Here is a 22,470-nt window from a genome sequence, read left to right as displayed (position 1 = left end):
GTGTAATGTAAGGACAAGAGGGAGAGGGTCGATCAGTCAGCCGCTGCACACACTGGCCTACTTTCCCCCGCAGTGAACATGTGAGGAGGCTGGAAAACACATCAGTCTGCTTTCATGAATAATCTAATTTAATCTCACCGTGCCTGAAGTTGGCGATGCATTCTGATGAAAAGGCTAAACATAGCCTATGGATTAACCAAAATATCCCAGACCTATGATGTGAGAAGATAAAAACTGCCTTGGAGAAAAGAAGGTCAGTGCAGGTCAGCGCTGAGCTGCTTACGTGAACAGTAAAGTGAATTCAGGTCGTTATGGCATGAGTGTAAAGCTGCATAACAAATAATACAGACTGCGTTTCTCACAGTTTACAGGCTAAGTGTATAGAAAAGAGGCCGTAATTTGATATGAATTCTATTCTTTAATGTGAAAAATAAACAAGGATTTAGGATATTTCCATGTTACTCTGCAGCTACATTTTATTATCACTGCAGTGAGCAAGGGTGGATTACCCGAGCAGCAGACTACACAGAAGCTGCAGGTTTACTGTGTTTTACTGGTTTGTCAAATGCGCTCCACTATAAGCACATTATCCAGGGGTCCTGTTTCATCACCTGTTCTTAAAGCCACGTCTGGTAGGGAGCCAGTGAGTCAAAAATCTTCATTATTTCAGGGTTCATATTCTTAAATTAACATATTTAATCAAATTACCAAACAGCAAATCTGGGCCCAGGTAGTATTTCGGCATTGAAAAATTGTGCGCATTGCACAAGAAATGGGGTCTCAGGGCCCCCTGTCAGTGCGATCTTATGCCAGTGATGTAAAGTAACTAAGTACAGTACATTTACTCATGTATTGTACTTAGGTACTTTATGGTTTACTTTATTATGTTCCTTTCATGTAACTTTGTACTTCCATTCCAGCACATTTAATACACAAATATTAGATACAACCTTCTTTATGCTGAACCATTTGACACTTGATAGTTTTAGTTGCTAATTTGCACATTCAAATTTTACACATAAACGCATCATCATCTTTAAAAACTATGATGTACTGTTAGCCTTTAAAGCACCCTCAAGTAAACTACGTCAGATAATTTTTTAAAGTTCAAATTAGCTTTAACTCGATCTGATACATTAAAATGATGCTGGCAGTAAATAGCAATGAAGCTAACTCAACTAAACTTGCCTTCATATTTTTACTTTTGGTATTTCAACATTTTGATTATTATAACTACTTCTGTACTTCATAGGCCTCCTTATGTACAATGAAAATCAACAGCAATCATAAACTTAGAACTCAACTCAGAAACCAATATTTGTAGGCTCAGTGTGTTTAAATGTAACCAATTTAGGCCAGCAAAATGATCCTAAAAGAGAGGCTGCAGAATTGATCTCACAGAAGTTCATTCCTGAAACAGCATTTCGACTTTCATGTTCAAAAATAAATGAATATGTATCTGAAAATATTAAAATAAAATCCGAAAAAATCAAAATAATTCAAAAGAGAGACATTTTATGGTGAAAAAATATTTGATGGTGGCGGTGTTGGTGTTGGGGGTGGATTCATGATTTTCTCTATTCAGTATTTGTAAAATCCTAGCTGCAGCTCTGCTTGTAATTGAATATTTTCACACCTCCACTCCCCCACTACTGCCTCACAAATGGGCCTGTGTCTGTGATAAATGCATGACCTACATTGACATGCAGTATACGTTCAAGCATTTCACACTTGCTGTCATATCATCCGCCATCATCCGTTTATTTTGTGATTTGCACCGAGTTCTTATAAAATAGGACATGGATGACTGTGGATGAGGGGAAAATTTGCCTCTACTGTATACACACGAGTCTGAACATCTGGATGGGGGCGCTGTGACAATAAATGCCCAGAGAGCGTGGCGCTATACATCTGACACAGGAGAATTATAGAGTTAATAGTATTTGGCATGACAGGGAGAGAGAGCGGGGAGCGCAGTGCCGTGCCTGAATGCAGTCTCATCCTGTTTAGTATTCACTGTGCGCAGCGCCTGGAGGCCCCGGAGGGCTCACCTGCCCGGAGTCTAGACGCACTATCACACACATCAAGACAGCGGGATCGAACCGGCGGTCCCCTGCGCGGTGTCCGTCAGGAGAGAGTCGGTTCCACCACCCAAGGGAGAAGACACTCCGGTGAGTGAGTGGGTTGAGTGGGTGGACTGGTGGGTGGGGCTCAGACAGTCGGGTCGGCTGGGGACGCTGCCTGTCTACCTGCCTGCAGCGGCGCGTCGGCTCAAACCTGCGATCCGTTACTCATTCAAATGTAATCCCATTACTTCTGAGACCTGATTTGCTATATTACTCGTTCCATTAGATTTCCCCGCCAAAAAGATCAGGTGTAGCCTCTCACGGGCTAGATTCAAAACAAAATAATACGGGATAGTATAAAATGAAATAAAAATACATGCAATACAAATTCAAAAGGACAAAAACAGGCCAAATAGCATTGCTTTTGGCCGTCTGGCCATTGTTTTGACTGGATAAAAATCGCAGTATTTCCACGTGCATTAAAGTCAACTTTTCTGCCATTACTCATCCAAATGATTGTGCCTGTGCCAAGTTATTTTTAGTAATGCTGAGGAAAACAAATTAAATGTGGAGGTGAGCCTATAATTTGCCTCCAGCCATACTATTTAAGGGCTTTGGTGACAAAAGTAAGGATTTAACAAGGTCTGTTATGATAACCACGCAGGTAAACTCGCCTTTTAGTTTGGCTTACACTATGACACTGACAAAGCTTCATTTAGTCTGACTGTATTACCAGGTATGTGCATCATTGCATTGTTTAAATGTAAAAAATAGTTTTTAAGCTTTGAGAATAACCATGATAAATTATGTTTGGCTGATGGGAAGCAGTCCAGTTCTCCCACCTAATTTAACATAGACACTATTGTTATCTGAAATTACAGTACATGAGGTGCTAATTCGTTACATAACTGGCGAAAGTAACGAGCCTCCTCGTGAGGGTCCTTCTACCTGTCTGTCTAGTCGATCGGTAGCTCTGCGATCCGTCTGCAAACCCTGGGAGAGTTAAAAAAAAAAAAAAAAAAAAAAAAAAAAAAAAAATCCCCGCTCTTCTCCTCTGCGTCCCCCTCCTCGATAGCTCTGCGCTCCTCTCCTCGCCTGCATGTGTGGGTGCGTGCGTGCCCCCCGCGCGCGCACGTGTAAGTATGTACGTGTATGCATGAATTGTGTGCGTGCTCCGGCTGCTGGTTCACAGCATACAGTCACAATGAATGGCTGCCTGTAGCGAGGCGGAGGGAGACACTAGACTGCTTATTCCGCGCTGGTCCTCCATTGAAACACTTTCCAGCGGAATACAGCCGAGGGGGTGAGTTGAGCACGGCGGGTCACCGAGGACAACGGTTCGAGCTCGGCCGGCGAGACGGGTCGGTCAGTTGTCCCGAGCCCCGAACTGTATATGTGTGTGCGTGGGGGTGCCTTCTTCATTTCGGATGGGTGAATTTGGATGGTGGGGTGGTGTATGGTCTGCGGCGGTGCGCTAAAGTGGGGGTTAGGCTATTGGTTTTTTTTTTGTTTTTTTTTAGGGGATGGGGTGGTAAAGTTGTGCTAGCTACTATGGGGGATGGGCTCATGGGGACAGACCAAACTTTAACCACTTCACCGGCTTCACTCACTCGTCGCCGCGGGCTGTCCCCCCTTTCCCTCGGTGAGTGACTTGATGAGTCCTCCGCTCTTCTTTCTCCCGCATTCCTGAACTTTCTGAAAAAGTACTTGGTGTTTGGGGAGGGGGTGCAGTCTTTCTTCCTAAGACGCTGTATTTGAAAACCGCAGGCAGTCGTTGATTCGCCCAGTGTAATGGTGTCCTGTCGGTAAACGGGTTAAGATTTTACAGCCAACCCCCTACTTTCCTTTCCCCTCCTCTCCTCTCTCCTCTCGCCATGCCGGATCCATCCGTCTGTCTCGCCCACAGTTGCAGCGCATTTGTGTCCCGGGATGACCTGTTGATGTCGGCTAAAGATGGAGTGCCTGTATCGCCCTCCGCTATAGACCCCTTTCTCCTCTGGTAAAAAAAATACCGTTAAAACAGAAAGATTCCGCCAAGTGAACGTTTCCCGTGTGGCTTCTGGAGTTCCGCTTTTGGTGGAGATTTAATAAATAATTTATTCGCTGTGATATATCATAAGCGACATTTTGGAGGGGAACAACGCGTGTCTGTCCCGTATCGGTAGCTGCCGTTCGGCCTGAGGAGGAGGAGGGAGCTCGGTCCAAACGGACATCACACCGTGCTGGCACGGAAAGAGGGGAGAGGGGGAAAGCGCTGAACTGCTGAATATTTTATCCCCTCGACTATTTTTGTGGCAGATTTCGTGTCCCCGGTTCCTCGGACGGTAAACGTGTGTGCGCCGAGGGGAGTTGAAACCGGGGTTGGCATACAAAATAAAGAAGAAGAGCTCTCTTTTTGTCCCTTTTCCGCTTGCTGCCCGCTCCCTCCCTCCGCTGAACGCACGCACACACCGGCCCGGGCCAGCCGAGGACTCCCAAATCCTACCGGGCATCGAGGCTGGCACACGGCGGGGCACCGAGAGCTCTCTGCCCAGTCTGACTGCCCTGCTGCCCCGCTGGCGGCGGGCTCTTTCTCTCTTGAGGCGTTTACCGGCGAGACATCGACTCGGCTAGACTTTCATGTGAGATTAATTGATGTATAATTGATGTGTATAAATAACATTTCGGTTTTGAAGTTTCAGCTCTAGTGGTGCTCAAGGGAGGCTACACTATAGCCACATTTTGGTGCCTTTCTGCCCACGAGTGTGAATGCAAATAGAGCGTTTTCAGCCTGAGATGTCTGTAAACTAAAGGCCACACAAGGCTGGGATTTTTTTTTTTTTTTTTAACATGTGATTTGAAGGCATGTTGGCGAATTAAATGTATAGGTGAAGTGTTTTACTCATGCCAGTGTTAGCCTTAGCATAGCTTGCTACTTGCTAACAGGCCACCTTTAACCTCCCTAAACCAGGAAACTGAATATGATTAGACAGTGACTGATGTTGATATCTCAAGCTTGTGTTAAGATTGATTCAAATAGTTGCCTGGATTGATTATACGCCAGCAAGATGGCTGCAGTGATCAAGTTACTTTTTTTTTTTTTTTCTCTTTGGGTGTTAGCTGGAGCATGTGGTTAGTGTGGATAAAGTAAACCAGAGTTTGTGACACTGGAGATTAATTGTAAAAGTTGTAGAGGACACACACTCAGACACACACACACACACACACACACACACACACACACACAGTTTAGCATGAAGTCAGAACATATAATGGGGCACATGGGGACTGCAGGGCAAGGGTCAAGTGGTGTGAATTAACTCCCCTTGATGTTTCCTGGAAGTTGTTGTGACCTCTCTGACCTGCGAGGAGGAAAAGGTGGCTGGTAGGATGTCCTTGGATGACATCTCAATGCTCCACAGTGTGTTTGAGTCAGATCAGGCAAGCAGTTCACTCCTTTGAAAGAGAAAGTGTGCTTTTAGGCTGACACTGTACACACAGTTTCACAAATGCTTGTGCCTGAATGCAAATATCTTCATCGCCTTTGCATTTTCCCTGCTGCTACTTTATGTTTTTACCTTTAATTGAGGGAAGATCTTCATCACACAAATGCCTTGTCTTAGTAACCGCCTGCTTATTATTCACATGATTGCACATATTTACACCTGGAAACCACCACGGGCATCTGCTATTGGTCGCTTGGAAGCTCCACCGGGACACCTGTCGGTTCAGTTGCTCGCGCGAGGCCACAGGAAGTGCAGATGTGAGGCAGCAGTCAGTGTACATCACACATTTTTAGTACTTTGAGTTTTCCCAACCAGTCCCACACTCAAAACTAGCAACTTTTAATCTTAATCGTGCAGCTCTATCCGCAATTTAGGTACCGTAACCTCTTTTGATTAGACAGAAACCCACATTACCATTAAGATCATGATAAACTAATTAAAATGGGAGTAATGTATGTAAACAAATCCTGGATAAGACCCAGAATGCATGAAGAAAGTATCACTCTTTCACTCTGATCAATAAAGTTGAATAATAATTATGTTAATGTAATGCATATTGATTTCTTTACATCGATAGGGACTGTCAAGGCACGATAATGTCAAGGCACAATGGCCAGCAAGCGTTGATTTGGTTATGTCAATTGATTATAGTGAAATAAGTAGTAGAGAACTGAAATTGTAATTTATACACTCAGGCGCTAATAGTTTTGTTGTTGTTTTGATATTATGGAAAAGTTATTCAGATCAAATTGCACAGAATGCTCCCAATCCAATAAGCAGTCTGCAATCTTAATTGTTTTTGTCCAGAATATGGCAGCCTAATTAATTTAGCATAATAATATTATAATGGCAGTTTACACAATTAATACACATATTAATATTGCTTCCTGGCTGTTTAAAAACACCAGAGATGCTGATAACCAGCGTTGTTATTTTAACCATAACTGTGAATGTGTTAATAGGATTTTCATCTCAGAACATTTGAAAATAAAATGAAAACACTTTCAATGAAACGTGCAGCACAGGGGTTGTAAATAATCATGCTTTACTCTTTCTCTTAGCCCGCTGCCCTACATACTATGCCCATATCTATCAAAATTAATTAGTTGCCATAAACATGAAAATTAATTATGATGAAATGCTGATGGCCCTCTATTCTCAGGGTTGCCCTTATGTGGGCGTTAGGCGGTCGCTCAGGACCGCCTGTAGTGCAATTTTTTTCAACTAGGTAAGGTTTGCATAGCATGGATGCTGCAGCACCCCGCTTCACATTCACACCTGGAAGTTTCCCATTACAGCCACCATCTTTATTTTTCTTTACTTTTTTTTTTTTATAGAAATTGTTCTGATTTTTTTCTTCCTTTTGTTAGACAGCACAAGCAGACAGGAAACATGGGAGTATGACACGAATCAAACCAGCAGTGTTGCGAAGGGCACACGGTAACCATTTGGCTGCCATTGTGCTTCATGCAAGCGCTTTATTGTTGACTAAGGAGCAGCTCCACTGAAGGAGAATAATTTTTTCCATGTGCCACCCCTGCCCAACGTGTTAGTGATTAAATGCTTTTTAGTGTAAATTTTCACTTGAAGATCCTGCTCAGGAACATGTGGATGGTAGCTGTTGAAGGAGCAGAGCGCCATCCCCTCTGGGGTTTTCCTTTTGCCAATGATTGGTGCAGGAATTTGAACTTGCACATTCGTAGATGTAGATGATGGAGACATTTTTGTCCCGCGGCCATATCCAATATCAGTTTCAGTAGGTTTTGTTGGCAAAGTTTTTTTTATGTATATTATGTGAGGACAATTGAGCTGTGTGGGTTTTGTTTACATTTTCCAGCTGTGGAGGCAAGCGTCCTATTCAAGCTAAAATTCAAGTTGGTTGTTGGTTGCTGGTTGGTGCAGACTGTTATGAGTCCCTTGTGCAGTAAAAGCAGGCTGAAGGTGGCTGCCTCTAACAGTGTGGCCCAGAGTGAGAAGTTGTCCAGTTTCTCCGAGTGACATTCACAAAAGCCAATCAGTGAGGTTTAATGAAACTAACACCCTGCAATGCTCAGCTTGTCAGCGAGAGTCCCAACTGTTTTCAGTCCTCTCATGATAAGTTGCTTTGTGGTTTCCTATGAGGGGATAAAGTTCGGTGCCTGTAATCCCTGATCAGTCTGCATTTACTTCGCTAAGGCTGAACACCCACATATAGTGCTGAGCGGTACAGCAGTATTTATTACTCAGCATTTGTCATTGTGCCTTTTTTCGCTGTTTTTTTTTGTGTGTATGGCTTGTTATACGCTATTTTGTTGCTGTGCATATCAATTACCACATCTTGGTGTACATCTTGGTTTGTGATAATTGAGATTGGAGTGGAAACTTGCAGTTGTATTCGGATTTGCTGTTGTCATGCAGTCGAGTGTGGTGGATGGATGGTTTTACACCTTTTTTAGGTGACCTGTTTTTTCTAAATGCTCCAGCGGCCCTTAAAACGAAGGGGGGCACATGTATTATTCAAAAACCAATTAACACAGTTTTTTGCTTAAACAATTGCATGTACACAATTATTTAATGTGTAGTTTATGTAGATCAGGGCTGGCCAAAATGGGGCCTGCGAGCCAAAGTTGGCCCACCATGAGGTTTCATTTGTCCCTTTTTAGATGTTTCTAGTGATTAAGAAAAATGAAATTAAAAAAACTAAATAGCTGTTTATGCTGTTTTATTTTTCATTAGGTAAAAATGCTCTTATGAATATGTGTGATACTGAATTATTAATTAATTGTCATTATCTGGGCATGGTGGAGAGAGTGACTGCGCAGGAAATCAGTCAATTAAGGGAACTTGGGATCCTAGGTGTTTGCTTTTGGCCCATGGCCCCCCATTAAGTTTCAGTTTTGTCCCTCCAAGGGAAAAGTCAGGGCGCTCCTGATGTAAATGAATATTAATACTGTGGTGCACAGTGCTGAAATCATTAGTCGATTAATCAATTATTCATTTCACTGTCATGAAATGACAAGACTTTGTTTTGCAAATATAATGACAAAGTTGAATTAGTCCATCAACCCATAATCAAGGATACAATTCTTAATCAGTTGTTTAAAGTAATTTATTGAATATAAATGTCAAAAATTTGCAGGCTCCAGTCTAGCTGCTCCATTACGAGGATTGTTGTTTTCTACCTCATATAATTACAAACTTTTAATGGTTGTGAAGGCAAAATAAGCGCTTGGAACGTGACAGCGTGGGCTCTTGGAACATGCATTGGGCATTGTCTGTAGCATAAGCAATCAGTCATAAAATAATAGATGTACTACTTGATAATGGAAGTCATCAGCTGCAGCCTGAGTGGTGCAGCAGTGAGGGAACTTTCTGTGTGTGCAGTAGCTGATGATTGTGTCTTTTTCTGCAGAGCAGAGCTTGAAGGATGAATAATCTTGAATATCAACTCCACATGAAGCTAGTTTACTGAGGAATAGTTTGACAAATGCTGGTTTATATATATTTTGCATACGACCTCTTAGCGGCACATTCACAGTCTCCCATGGACCACGGGTCGGGTGTGACCCGGACCCGATGAACGTTTTCTAATTATCATGAAGTTTGAGGAGTTTCCGTTCAGTTGAGCAGATGGCAAAGAGTCAGTCAACTTGAAACGTGGAGTTTCTGCTGACCTTCCCTCTCTGCAACCTTTTGCTCTTTGGATGCTGCATCAATGTATGTTCTCCCCAGCAGTCACGGAGAGCTGGAGGTCATAGAACTGCTGTTTTTGTTTCACATTTGGTCATAATTGTATATACTGTAATTTTCTGTTGTGAATCTATTCTGTGCACATGACACCTACTGCATGCACTTGGAGAGGGATGCCTCTTCTGATGCTTCTTCCATGTTTTTCTCCATTAAAAGGGTTTTTTGGGGAATTTTCCTCATTCAAATCGAGGGTCAAAGACAGAGGGTGTTGTGGGCTGTACAGATTATAAAGCCCCTTGAGGGAGATAATGATTTGTGATATCGGGCTGTATAAATAAAATTGGACAGAGTTGACTTGCTGTTTGGGTCACTAGGTCTTGCCTGCAAGTCTTCTTCCCAGTGGAGGAGGCTAATCATGATCATATTGTTTCCTTTTGGTGGTTTGTTTTGGGTTGTAGCCAGGCCAGGAGCTCAACATCATCTCCTCAGAACCAGCTGCTGTCCACATACTTGTGTGTAGCCACGAAGCTTGTACACCATTAGTCACTTAGAGGTCATGATCTTATATTGAAATGTATTTGGTCAGTGGACCAATGACTCACCTTTTTGTTCTCATCTGTTTACGTCTGCTTCATCCTGCTCGGCATTAGAGTACCTCTCTGTATGCATTGTGCATTTATAAACAAAAATAAAGGGTCCACTCAGAAGTGATGCCCTCAGTCTTAAGCAAAAATTGACTTTAGAGATAAATCCCTTGTTGATTTTTTTTTGTTCCAAGTTTGACAGTTCCTCCACTTTGATCACAGGCTTCTTTGTTGGATGGTGACGAAGACGAGTGAAGTAGATGAGTTATGTAAGGGAGTGTGTTTTGACTGAGGAGGAGCGTGGAGAAAATAACAAAGTAGGCCAAAAACCACCAAACAGTTTATTAACTGTGAATTAGATGTAATGAAACAAGGTTAAAAAAAAGAGAAAGATGGCTTATATAACTGCCGCTGGTGGCCCAAAAGTCTCTTTCATTTGAAAGATGGAGTTTTGAATTAAAGTTGTTTACCAAATAGTTAATTCATTAATCATCATACACTTCACTAACCCTCTTTCTTTATTTTAAGTCTCTTTCCTCCCTCGTCATTTATTTCTTGTTTGCCTTTTGCACATCTTGTCGTCCAGCTTTGCTCTCGTCTCATCACTCCTTTATTTACTCTCTGCTCTTCTGTCCCGCTGCCTCATCTCGTCCTCTCTTCCTCGTCACTTCTCTGTTATCTCTCCCTTTGGCCATTCCTCACACTCCTCCTCACCTTCCCCTCAATCGTCTATGTCCCCACCATCCCTTCATCTGTACATCCCTCCTCCCCCTCCGTCTTCTTTCCATTCTTCTGTCCTACATCTCATCCATTGACGTAAATCCTGTTACATCTCCTCTAACCTCTACCTCTCTGTCTTCTGCAGACCCTGTGGTGCTGGGCAGAGCGTTATGGCTCAGACGCTGCAGATGGCGATCCCTAACTTTGGCAACAACATCTTGGAGTGTCTGAATGAGCAGCGGCTGCAGGGCCTCTACTGTGATGTCTCCGTGGTCGTCAAGGGACACGCCTTCAAGGTCCCAAACTTTTTTTTTTTTTTAAGCGTTACCTGTTCAAGGAGTGACAGCTGATAGTCAGAGTTGTGTAAAAGTTCACATGGGAGCTGCACAGTGGGACCATAGTCTTCTGTTATTGATTACTTAACAGCTGCACTGGAGTAATTAGCGGCTAAGGGATTTGTCTGAAGAACTATATTTTTTTCTGGGACATTGACCTATTGTTCATCTTACCTGTCAAATGAGCTCGTAGACAAACAAGATACAGGAGTGACCAAAGAATAGCTGGAATCAAAACTGTAAAAGAAAGCCAAGTTTAAACAGTTTCAGTTCAGTTTTTGCTGATTTGTCTCTCGCCGAACTGAGCAGTTTCTGTTTTTCAGTTTTAATTTTTTCAGTTGTTCACTGGCCCTGTAATACTGGTCGTGAGTGCTGCTGTAAGGCGTAATTAGTTCCTCGGTCGGGGGTATTGCCAAGATTTTGGTCAAAATCAATAGGCAAGACAGGAAAATATGGCCCAGGTCAAAAACTGCCAGACTGCTGCTTTAAATAATTTCTAATAGATTTTCTGAGCTCCCTCTGGCCACCTCTCTCACCCGGGGAATAAATCTTTGGCTTTGCAACTGTTCAATACAATTTGTAAGGCCACAATTAGAAACTTGGCTTTCTTTCAGAAGTTGCTGCAAACGTAATGGGAAATGATTCTTTTACAGTTAGATGCTTTTGGAAAACAAATGTTCTTTTTCAGTTGCAGTTCAAAATAGATCCCACTGAAGGTAACTGTAAACATGGCTGAGATGCAGCTGGTCTTCCACTTCATTCGTGCCGTTTGGGTTCTCTGCGTCCTTATGTTTGACTGCACTCACAAGCAAGCTCAAACCAGATCAGCCACTTTTTTTTGGATATGAATCCTGATACTTACACTGCACAGATTTCAGTATAATTCTGATTTACCTTTCTCTGCTGTTTACCCCTCAGGCCCACCGTGCGGTGCTAGCAGCCAGCAGCTCCTACTTCCGGGATCTGTTCAACACCGGCGGGAAGAGCTCGGTGGTGGAGCTCCCCCCGGCCGTGCAGCCGCAGAGCTTCCAGCAGATCCTGGCCTTCTGCTACACAGGACGCCTCAGCATGAACGTTGGAGACCAGTTCCTGCTCATGTACACCGCTGGCTTCCTCCAGATCCAGCAGATCATGGAGAAAGGCACAGAGTTTTTCCTCAAGGTAAACAGCCGATGAAGCATTCATAAGCAATGATTCAGTTGTTCTTTAAAGTTGAATGCAGGTGTTTTTCTATATAGTGTTAATAGCCTTTTTTAAGAGCTGTCACCGTATGTATGTGTGTGCGTGCTTGTGTGAGAGAGGCATTATGCGTGATGTTGTCATGGGGTTGTCTGCGGTTGTAGACACGTTCTTGTGACAAAAGAATAATTGAAACATCGTACTGACACTACAGGTTCCCTCTATAGTAGCAGATGATCTGATTAGATTTGAGTGCCTTGCTGCATAAATCTGCATATTAATGAGTAGAAACTGATTTTCTTTTAAAGTACCCCTTAACACCTCCAGACACAGAGTTAATATGGCAGTAGATATGTGTTACGTGATGTATGTTAAGAAAAATTACAGTATTTGCTACTGCAGGATGTGTTAAATTGCTTGCTGGGCTTGAAATGCTGGTTGTCAGACATGGTGGTGTTTTGTAGAGTTTGGCAACTCCACAGGCCACTTTGGCAAGCTCCCAAGGAATATTGTGAACTTATGTTTGATACTAACCAGAATTACCACCTCGCGGTTGTGTGCCCGATGATTCTAGTGAATAATTTCCAGTGAGAAACATGCTGTCTTCAGTTAGAGACTTTTTTGTACAGAGCAGTACAAAGGACTGATAGAGAGCTTCATCACATGGTGCAACGACAATCACCCGAAGCTCAATATCAGCAGAACCAATGAGCCCGCTGTATGTCTGTTAGTGTCTAAGTTCATTGAGAGAGACAATAAACAGAGTCAGATTCCCTTCATGTGCTCACATGCTTGGCCAATAAATCTGGTTCAGAGCACAAAGTTGTTGTCAGTGTTGGCAACATGACCAGAAATTATGAAACAATGACCAGATAAGTGTTTTAGCAGAACATTATGATGTGACCTTTGACCCGTTGGATAAAGAAATGTCACTTCATCATCTTATCCTAAGTGGGAATTGAGATATAGCATTCACAGACCTACGACCAGTAACCATAATGTCTGATCACGGCTGTCGCTGGCAAGGAAATGTGCAAAAGAAGGAATGCTTATCCTTTATATTACCTAATTACAAAAAGCAGGTATGATTTGCAAGCTTTGCTACCAAGACCAAAACTTTTCCGATGCCATATTTGAGCAAAATAAACTGGATCTACGGATTCTTAATATACTGTAGCTTTTATTTTTTCAGCTACAGAACATTTCAGGAAAATTATCAGAAACACACAAGCTGTCAGAGGGTTTTATTTGGACCAGCAGCCTGAAACTGACCACAGAATAAGTAAATGAGATCATGTGAGTGTGACGCCAGGCTTTGGTTTTCCATACTTGATGCATATTGGCACGATATATGTGTGTCTGTATTTTCATAGGTAATGATGTCAATGAAATGAAACTTGTCTTTCTTTGTGCCACCACACCTCCAGGTCTCATCTCCAAGCTGTGATTCCCAGGGTCTCCACACCGAGGAGACCCCAAGCTCTGAGCCCCAGAGCCCCGTCACTCAAACGGTGGGAGGCGGCGGAGTTGGCGTTGTTGCCACAGCTGCAGGAAGACCCAGCTCTTGTCTCACACCCCTGCCCCTGGTGTCCAAGGTGAAGACGGAACAGACAGCCTCCACACCTCAGCCCGCCCCACAGCCACAGCAGGTAGGCAGCCTCCGACGACCTTAAAACAAGCAAAGTGTTGCACTGACGAGGAAATTAACAGCAGCAAGGCGTTTTCTATCGGTGAATTATCTGAAGTGGTCTGAAAAGATAATAAATCATCATTCTGCGTTGACGTCATTTGAAACAGGGCACGGTGAGTAGGTGGCTCTTTGAGTTTGAGATTTGAAAAGGCTTTGATAGGCTTTCAAGGAAAGCTCACTCCCAGTAGCTCCAGCTACAAAAAAAAGAGAGTTGGCTTGTTGTAACGGCAGCTGAAAAGCTTTTTTTTTTTTTTTAAATACCATATATGCATATTTTTTGACAAATCATAACCTGAAGGTTATTTCTGAAATAAATCATAAGGAGTTATGAAAGTTTTTCAGGCAGAGACATCACTTATCGTCAAGGTCAGAGGTCATCATTGAAATTGAATGCAGTCAACCACTTTGTAAGCTTCAAAGAGCCTTAATACTGAGAGAGGAGTGCGGTTTGCTTCATCATATTACCATCCGTATTAATTAGTTGTGGGTGATAAAGGAGCATAAAGTGTAGTAAACGGTTCGTCTCACATCATTTACCGTCACATGACAGCGACTCAATGCATGCTTTATCGTGTTTGCTTCTTGTTTCCTCTCACTTGCTTTTCAATCAATACGAGGATGGAGGATTGGAGGTCTTTACAAATAATCTGTTGAGACATTTTAGTTGAAAAACAGGTAAAAGCAAAAGTGGATGAACCAATTTATTGTAATTTAATTAGAGAAAAGCATCTCCTCAAAAATGGTCACCGTATGATGTCAGGCGCTAATCTGCATAGCAGTGTGTTTGCTACAGTCGTGGCTTTCCGCAGAGGGAGGGGCTGCACTGGGGGAGCAGTGTGATCTTCACACATAGTTTGGGATTTAGACAGTCAAGTAACACAAATACGCATCAGATGTACAGATTTGTCTGTAGATGGCTGAGGAAAAAAACAGCGTGCTCTATCGTTGAAAACTGTCGCCAGATTTGGCTGATTAAGCGTGAAACGTTGGTAAAACATGATCAAGGCAGCATGTTGTTAACACTGACTTGTGTACTTTTAGGCACCAGACTTTTCTGCACAGTCAGCATTTGAGACTGTATTTTTGATTTGCACACAGTTACAGATTTGTAGAACAGAGTCATTTAAGATGTTGCTGGAAATGTCAGCAACTAGTGAAGTGGGAGAAGTATATGGATTTATTTGCCAAAGACTAATGGAGCTAACATTTGGCACTTAGCAGTGAGCACTGAGCCTCAGTCCTCTTTGGGTGTTTACTGGTACATGTCTGTAGCGACGAGTATCAGCTGTTAGATACTAAAGTTGGGCATTGAAGGTCTGTTTTTTGGAAATTGAATTAATTAAATATATTTTAGTGTATTTGATGAAGTTTCTTCTTAGTTTTTTTGTTAATTACTTCGAGCTGAAAGTGAATAACCACTGTTTCTCTCTCCCTCAGCAGGAGGGCTCTCCTTACTCGGTGGTCTGCACCCCCGTGGCCAAGCGGCTGTGGGAGGGGGGCAACCGTGACGGAGGAGGAGGGTCTGGAGGGGGCGGAGGAGGTGGGATGAGGAAGGCTGCACGCTACTCTTCCTCCTCCTCGTCCTCGTCCTCCTCCAACAACGCCACCCAGGACGCCTCTGGGCGCGGACTTGCAGCCAATGCAGCCATGGTGGGCGGCGGCGCCACTTCAGTGGGAGCAGCCGGACTCAACAGCAACCATAACAACAACAACAACAACGGCGGGACCCCTGAAGGCACCAGCCCGGGCACACTGAGCATGTACACCAGCGACTCTCCAATTAGTTACCACGATGACGAGGAAGAGGACGACATAGCGGATGACAGCGCCGAAGAGCAGTACAGACAGATCTGCAACATGTACACCATGTACAGCATGCTGAACGCTGGAGCAGCAGGTGAGCTCCGACAGCGCGAGTTCATTTCAAGGTCCCTGCGTTTTCATGTAAATCTCGAGATTCTGCCTTCTGATGTGCGAGTCCTGCTGTAGTGTGTTTATAAGCAGCAGTCGCACAAGGTTTGTTTATCCGAACTTCTCGGGAGTGGAGGATGTTGAGGAGAATGAAATGTTCTCAACATTGAAACCACTGAAAAGTTGTAGGTCCCGCCTTAAGCTTATGAATTGTTTATAGTTTATTTAATCAAAAAGGACTCTCAGACGGTTGTTTGAATTACAAATCCAAAACACCAACAGTTATACAAACTGGAGTTTGTTCAAAATACACGAGAAGTGTGCATAATTACCTTTTAAGTCTGAGGTCCAGGCTTGTTCAGGTCCTCCTCTGGAGCCACACGCATCTCCAGTGAACCGAATCATCTGAGTGTTTGGTATCAAGTGCACTTACGTTCTTTAATTCTGGCTGACTACAGTATGAATAAAAGCACTTTTGGAGGATGATGATGTTAATGCATGAATGGACTCAAACAAGCACCCAATGGAAAGTGGAGTGCGATCGCCTCTGTTACAGTCCTCTCAACGCACACTTTGGAGTGAATTATCTTGCTTTATATCATGGTTAAAATTAGCTCGGAGGGTTTTTTTTTTCAGTTGAATGTTTTGAGAAAAACAACATGAAACAAAGTCAACAGGGCTTTGGGTTAAAGGACTGAGGGTTACATCTTTTTACAGCACTTAAACCATTTTGCTTCTGTGTATTAACAGATAAAATCATTTTGGCATCAGCATGAATTCATAACAATAATTACATTTTGTTCTGAAGTGCAATATGTGTGCATTTAAATGTTAATGTGCACACGCTCTAGCATGTGAGGAAAGAGCTGATGCTGATATTCCCTCCTCAGTGGTTGGGGAGCGGGTGGAGGCTCTTCCAGACTTGGCCCCAGACTCAGGCGGCGGGCGGGGCGGCAGAGGGGCGCGATCCCGGCAGGACCTGGCGTCGCTGCCCGCCGAGCTCATCAGCCAGATCGGGAACCGCTGCCACCCGAAGCTGTACGAGGAGGGCGACCCGGCAGAGAAGCTGGAGCTCGTGAGCGGCACGTCCGTTTTCATCTCCCGCGCTCAGCTCATGAACTGCCACGTCAGCGCTGGCACCCGCCACAAAGTGCTGCTCAGACGCCTGCTGGCTGCATTCTTCGACAGGTCAGTGTTCAACGCCTTTCACCTGCTAAACATAAAGTTTGTCGAACGTAGCAGAGTGTGTACCAAAGATGGATACTGTATTGTACAAGCTGCAGTGAATGATAGACTGCAGGCTGTGAGCTAGACTACAAGCGGAGTCAGTCCATTTTTGGCATTGACTCAATTTTTCCTATCGATCGACTCAGGTTTGGAAATTTGGATTTTGTGTGTGTCAGTATTCATCACAGCATGCCTTAAAATGACTGCATACGACTACTTTGTGTGCCTCATATCTGTTGTTTTCTTTGTTTTTCTTCAGGAGCACTCTGGCTAACAGCTGTGGGACTGGCATCCGCTCTTCAACCAACGACCCCAGTCGTAAACCCCTGGACAACAGAGTGCTGCACGCTGTCAAATGTGAGTCATACACAGACACACACACACACACACACACACACACACACACACACACACACACACACACACACAAACTGTGTTTTCAATACTGTAAATACTGTGAGTTATCTCCTGGAGCTGCTCACGAGCTAATCTTCCCATTACAGCTTTGAAATGTCCATTTTACGATTCTTCTTCTTCTTTTGCCTTTGGCGTATATCTGTTTCTTTCTTCATCTTCCTGTCTTTCACTTTCTCATCTCTTGCCTTTCCTGCAGTTTACTGCCAGAACTTTGCACCGAGCTTCAAGGAGAGCGAGATGAACGCCATCGCGGCCGACATGTGCACCAACGCCCGCCGCGTCGTCCGCAAGAGCTGGATCCCCAAGCTTAAACTGCTGATGGCCGACAGCGATGCCTACTCCGCCTTCCTGGCCGACAGCGTGAAGATGGAGGCAGATGCGCTGGGGGCGGAGCAAGGCTTTGATCCCGCCTCCCTGGAAGCCGTGGCGGCAGCAGCGACGGCGGCCGGCAACAATAACGAAGTTGGAGGTGGAGCCACGCCAGCAGACACCCTCCAGGCGGCGGGAGGAGACGGCAGCACTTTGTTTTGAGTGAGTGAACGGACAGATAGATGAATGGACAGATGGACAGATGATGGAGGGAGGGATGGCATTTCTCTGGGGCGATGAGTAGAGAACGGTGGCCACTGTGGTCGTGATGGTAGTTGTCGCTCGTCTCCTAGCCGCCACGTGTTTGGGGATCTGTTTCTTCTTTTACGCCTCTTTCGGTCACTTTGTTCTGCTTTCCTTCCTACATTTGTCCATGTTTCTGTCTCTCTCTCAGCGGCCCAGAATGCCTCTCTTCGGGTTGTTCCTCCTTCCTTTTCTGATAGAGAGAAATTGAAAGGTAGCAGAGGGATGAGGTTGACTAACAGCCCCCCCCCCACCACCACCACCACCTCTTCATTCCTCTGCAACCTTTCAGCACCTGATTGTTACAGCCTTTATTTTTATGTTTTTAAAAGTGTGTACTGTCACTACGGCCCTTTTCTTACCATAATCAATCACAGACATTCCCTGGGGAGGGGCGGGGGGTGGGGTGGGGCGGGAGGGTAATCCTGTTTGGAGAAAGTGACGCTTCCTTCCCCAAACTCCGGTAACACTGTTTTGATATTGAATGTATGCGTGGAGAAGCATCCAGACCGCAGTGTTGTAAGTCAGTGGAGGTGGACTGAGCTTGTACAGAGCCCTGTTTTTTATTTGTTGGTTTGTTTTTGTTTTGCTTTATTTCGTCTGGATGGCCAGATGAAAGCTTCTCTGAGAGCACGGGGTTGATGAGGTCAGGGGTTGAAATGAATATTAATATGTATATTGGCATGGTTTATGATCTCCCTGACCCCGCCGACCCTGTTGTTTTAATCCCTGCTGGGCATGCTGGGATACTGACCTACCAGCTCATAGAGAAATGCTGGTGAGGTCTGACTGATAGTGTGGTGGCAAATGGGAAAAACTAAGGTTTGCTTGGCTTAAAACCTTTACCCCCCAACCTCCCCCACTTTTTGACCCTAAAATGTAAAAAGAAGAAAAAAAAATCAGTTTTACTTTTTCACGTTTAAATTCTTAATTTTTCCTTTTTGTGTGTGATTTTTTGCCAAGCCTCCTGAGGAAACTTCGACGACTGTCAAAGAGTTTGCGTGTGATAAATGCACTGTGTTATTTCCTGCGGTATGAGTACAATCGAACTACGTTTTTGTACGTATCAGAAAGAGAAGAGGGGTGGTTTTATTTAAAAAAATGCAAAAAAAAAAGGAGAAAAATACAAGTTGCAATCCAATTTATATATCTGTCTATCACCCGTTTTTTTTAAAATCTGAAGGAAAGACGAGAAAACGAGTTTCTGCCTTCGAGCTAATGAACGATCTGTGTGTGTGTGTGTGTGTGTGTGTGCGTGTGAAGATACAGCGGTGGTGTTCTTTTGTTTTCAGCTCGTGTTTAAATTGTTTCCCTACAAATATTCGCAGCCATGCCACTTAGCAGCACAAGTTTCCTCGGGTTCTGCTGCCTGGATGCGTGCTCGCCTGGCATGGACAAAGGTGCTAATTCAGGCACTGGTACATTGCAAGGAATACAGCTCTGTGTGCATGTGTAGGTGTGTGTTTGTACGGCCGCACGGTTTGTGTGTGCGCTGCAGCAGAGACGAGAGCGGGAGGCCAGACGGTGTGTTTTCACACACGCTTGGTCGATTCATTCACCCATCACTGCGGTGAGCACACATACACGCTAATACGCATTTGGGCGCTGTCAGCCGCATCAGCTACAGTACACCAGAGCAACGTAGGCATTAAAGGGGAATTACACCAAAGCAGGCATGGGAGGCTGCTGCTCAGCACATGGAAGAATCCACCTTAAGTTCGTTCTGCGTTTAATGAGAGCGCAGTCGACGTGGTTGAAAAGGTAGACGTTGACTGCACTGGCTGGAAGTTATATTTGTTGGTTTGACGGTAAAGTTGTTGGCTTTATGTGAGGTAGAGTTACACAAAGAAAGCTGCTAAATAATGGAAATCACAGAAGAATGTTGGCATAGAAACAACCCTGAAAGTCATATTGCAGTCATATCGGCCTTTGATACTTGCGTGGCTGAATTGGAGCTTTTAGAAAAAAGAATACAGAAGAAGAAATTTCTTCGCTTTTAGAAAAATTGACCTCCACAAGCAGCTAAATACACTCATCAGCTAAAGCGCGGAGAAGGCTTTTTTTCCTCTTGTTCGGTTTAGGCTGAATGCAGGGGCTCCAATTGAACTTTTTGATCGAGTGCCACTGATATTGTAGTGTCAGTTTGACCTCCTGCTCTTGTGGTTTTTATCATAAAATCAATCCCAGACAATCAATTTAAAGTCAATCTTTCTCATGAAAGACCCGACACATGTGTCTTTTCAGCACCGGGGGACGAGAGGCCTGCATCTAACTGTAAATGTATGTACTCGCTTTCATGCGTTAAACAGATCTGATCAATGCCAAAACCATGTGCAGCCCATGAGCTTATATCTCAGAATACAACACAGCTGGGGAAAATTAAGAGCAGCTTCTCACTGTAATCAGCATAATCTGCGGCAAGTTCAAATTTCCAATCCCCTTTTTTAAGGATAATATTAATTTTAAGTATATCCAGGCCACAGAAGGTGGTTTATTGCCTCACACCAAAGTGTCAAGACTGAGACTGGAGCAGTGCAGCTCAAGATGTTGTAAATGGCAAATTTAAGATTTAATCTCATTTAAAAACATTTTTAGAGTTTTGTGCTGGGATATTCATAATGGTAGAAATAAGTCTTGATGTCAGCCATATCGGTTATGTTACAGCTGATAGGTCAGTGGATTTGTTTTAGGTAAATTAAGATATTAATAGTAATCCATCATTACTTAATTACCATAGTTTAAGAAATTGATTACACACCAACAGCTGCTTTGGTTTTAAGCACGCACATTAACAATGGGTTGAACTTTATCGGAAGGTTTGCTCCTTTCTTTGTTCCTGCTCTTTTGTGCGATGGAAACATTCATGTGTTTTGCTAAAAGAAAATATGAAGTGGCACTGGGTGATGGAAAGTTTCACAGGAGCCCTGAGTGCTGAGTTTTCTGTGTGTCACAGCATTTTGGCAAAAATGATCAGATTAGAAACAGACTTTGTTCCTGGAATTTGTCAAAGGCAGACCCTTATTCTGCATCCTGATATTACGTTATTATGACGACTCACCTTCAGATTACAGCTTTGTTACGTAGGCCAGTGAACGCCAGCCAAAGTCATTCCACCTCGGGTGTGTTGTCCATCTGTTTGCTTTGCTCGATTTGGCTAAAACTGTGATAACTGCTGGTCACACCGACGGTGTTTGCTCAGCAGATTCTCCAAGAAAACCCTTTAAATGAAACGTGGGGGGGGGGCACAGCAGTTTGCCTTCAGTGCCAAAGGTGCCATTGTGGTTTAAAAGGGAACACGTTGAGTGTTTCATTTCAAAGATAATCCAGCTGTTATCTCCACATTAATAGCATATAATTCCCCCTGTGTTTATGTACCATTTCCTGTGTGTTCAATTCGAATATCTGCCTGGATTAGCAAACCGAATTTTTTGCCGCATCAGATTCCTACAAATATGAAGCTGTGTTTTTTAAGTGTGATAATCTTGAGGCCTAACACTTTAAAACCCAGTCAAAAAAAGTTGTTTTTCCATGCGTATTTGGCCTGTTTCGGTGTTTTTTCCTCTAAACGAGAAGAAACCTCAAGCACCTTATTGCCAGTGTGGCATCAGACATGAGCAGAGGCCGCTGTGGTGAACTGTTTCATGTCACTGTCACAGCTTTATGTTGTTTGGATCGCCGCGCACACACGCACACACACACAGACCCTCAAAGTGAAGGGTCCGTCGTTAAACCGTCTCTTAGGCGAAACACGGAAATAGCGCTGCACGTTGAAACACCCCGGAGAAGAACCAAAAACAGCCTTTGAGGCGTCATCGAACCTGTCTTGAACTGAACCAGTTTTGTAGACCAGTGTTATAAAAAATTGTCTGCTTTTTACAGCCTGGCTTTTGAGGAAAGATGTTTACGTGACTGTTTTTTTTTTTTTATATATATTTACATGTATATCAAGTTTTTTATTATTTCTTTTTAAACAAGGCTATCAGTCAAAGAACCCATGGTCCTCAGGAGGTGGACGGTAGCTGGGGGTGTCTTCTTTTTTTTTATTTTTTTTTTTTATTTCTTTTATATATATATATACTCCCCAACCTGCCCCACCCTCTATTCTGGAGCACATGGTACGATCCATGGAGACTTAACCAAGTTCTGTAACTGAGGACAGAGGCGAGGAGAAGCAAGAGATAAAGAAAAAAGTGACAGGGATTGGGGTCGTGCAGAGAGGAGGGGGGAGACGGAGGAGACAGTTTGCACATTTCTGTTTTGTTTTCCTTTTTAAAAAAATCTTTTTATTCCAATGCTTTGTTTAAAACCGCCGCCTTAAACAAGAAAAAAAAAATTCAGAGGGAGATAGAGAGGGAAGAAGAGGACAGTCTGCCTCCCTAGAGAGGAGGGATGAGTGGGGGGTGGAGGGGGGGGGGGGGGGGGGGGGAGTGGAGGATGGCTGGGACGCTCGGATGATTTGGTGTGAATGCATGCATGCATTTCTGTGGGTGTGTGTAGTTAGTTGCAGGGTGGGTTCGGGAGCTGTTTGTAAAGGCTTTGTGTGTGTTCATCTGTGGGCGAAAATAATGCGTGGGT

The 22,470-nt window shown here is 43.8% G+C and overlaps 1 protein-coding gene across 7 annotated transcripts; it reads left to right on the top strand.

Annotated features, from left to right (window-relative positions):
* The first annotated feature begins 228 nt into the window (after positions 1-228).
* nacc1b (nucleus accumbens associated 1, BEN and BTB (POZ) domain containing b) lies at positions 229-18,776 on the top strand. 7 transcript variants are annotated; one of them, XM_076727731.1, is made up of 9 exons: positions 229-263; positions 2,011-2,171; positions 10,670-10,820; positions 11,778-12,020; positions 13,466-13,687; positions 15,166-15,625; positions 16,530-16,827; positions 17,126-17,223; positions 17,480-18,776. In XM_076727731.1, exons 3-9 carry the CDS (start codon positions 10,695-10,697, stop codon positions 17,812-17,814), a joined length of 1,782 nt encoding a protein of 593 aa, XP_076583846.1. In that variant the 5' UTR covers positions 229-263; positions 2,011-2,171; positions 10,670-10,694; the 3' UTR covers positions 17,815-18,776. The 7 variants fall into 7 exon arrangements, with proteins under 7 accessions (XP_076583846.1, XP_076583845.1, XP_076583843.1 ...); XM_076727730.1 differs by lacking the exon at positions 229-263 and having other exon boundaries at positions 1,988-2,171; positions 15,169-15,625; XM_076727728.1 differs by lacking the exons at positions 229-263; positions 2,011-2,171 and adding an exon at positions 3,150-3,202 and having other exon boundaries at positions 15,169-15,625.
* Positions 18,777-22,470: the final 3,694 nt, after the last annotated feature.

The sequence above is a fragment of the Chaetodon auriga genome, chromosome 4, assembly GCF_051107435.1.
Source record: "Chaetodon auriga isolate fChaAug3 chromosome 4, fChaAug3.hap1, whole genome shotgun sequence".
In the NCBI taxonomy this organism is placed as follows: domain Eukaryota; kingdom Metazoa; phylum Chordata; class Actinopteri; order Chaetodontiformes; family Chaetodontidae; genus Chaetodon; species Chaetodon auriga.
The sequence above is the reverse complement of the archived record's forward strand: the minus strand, read 5'-3'. Positions and strand labels throughout refer to the sequence as shown.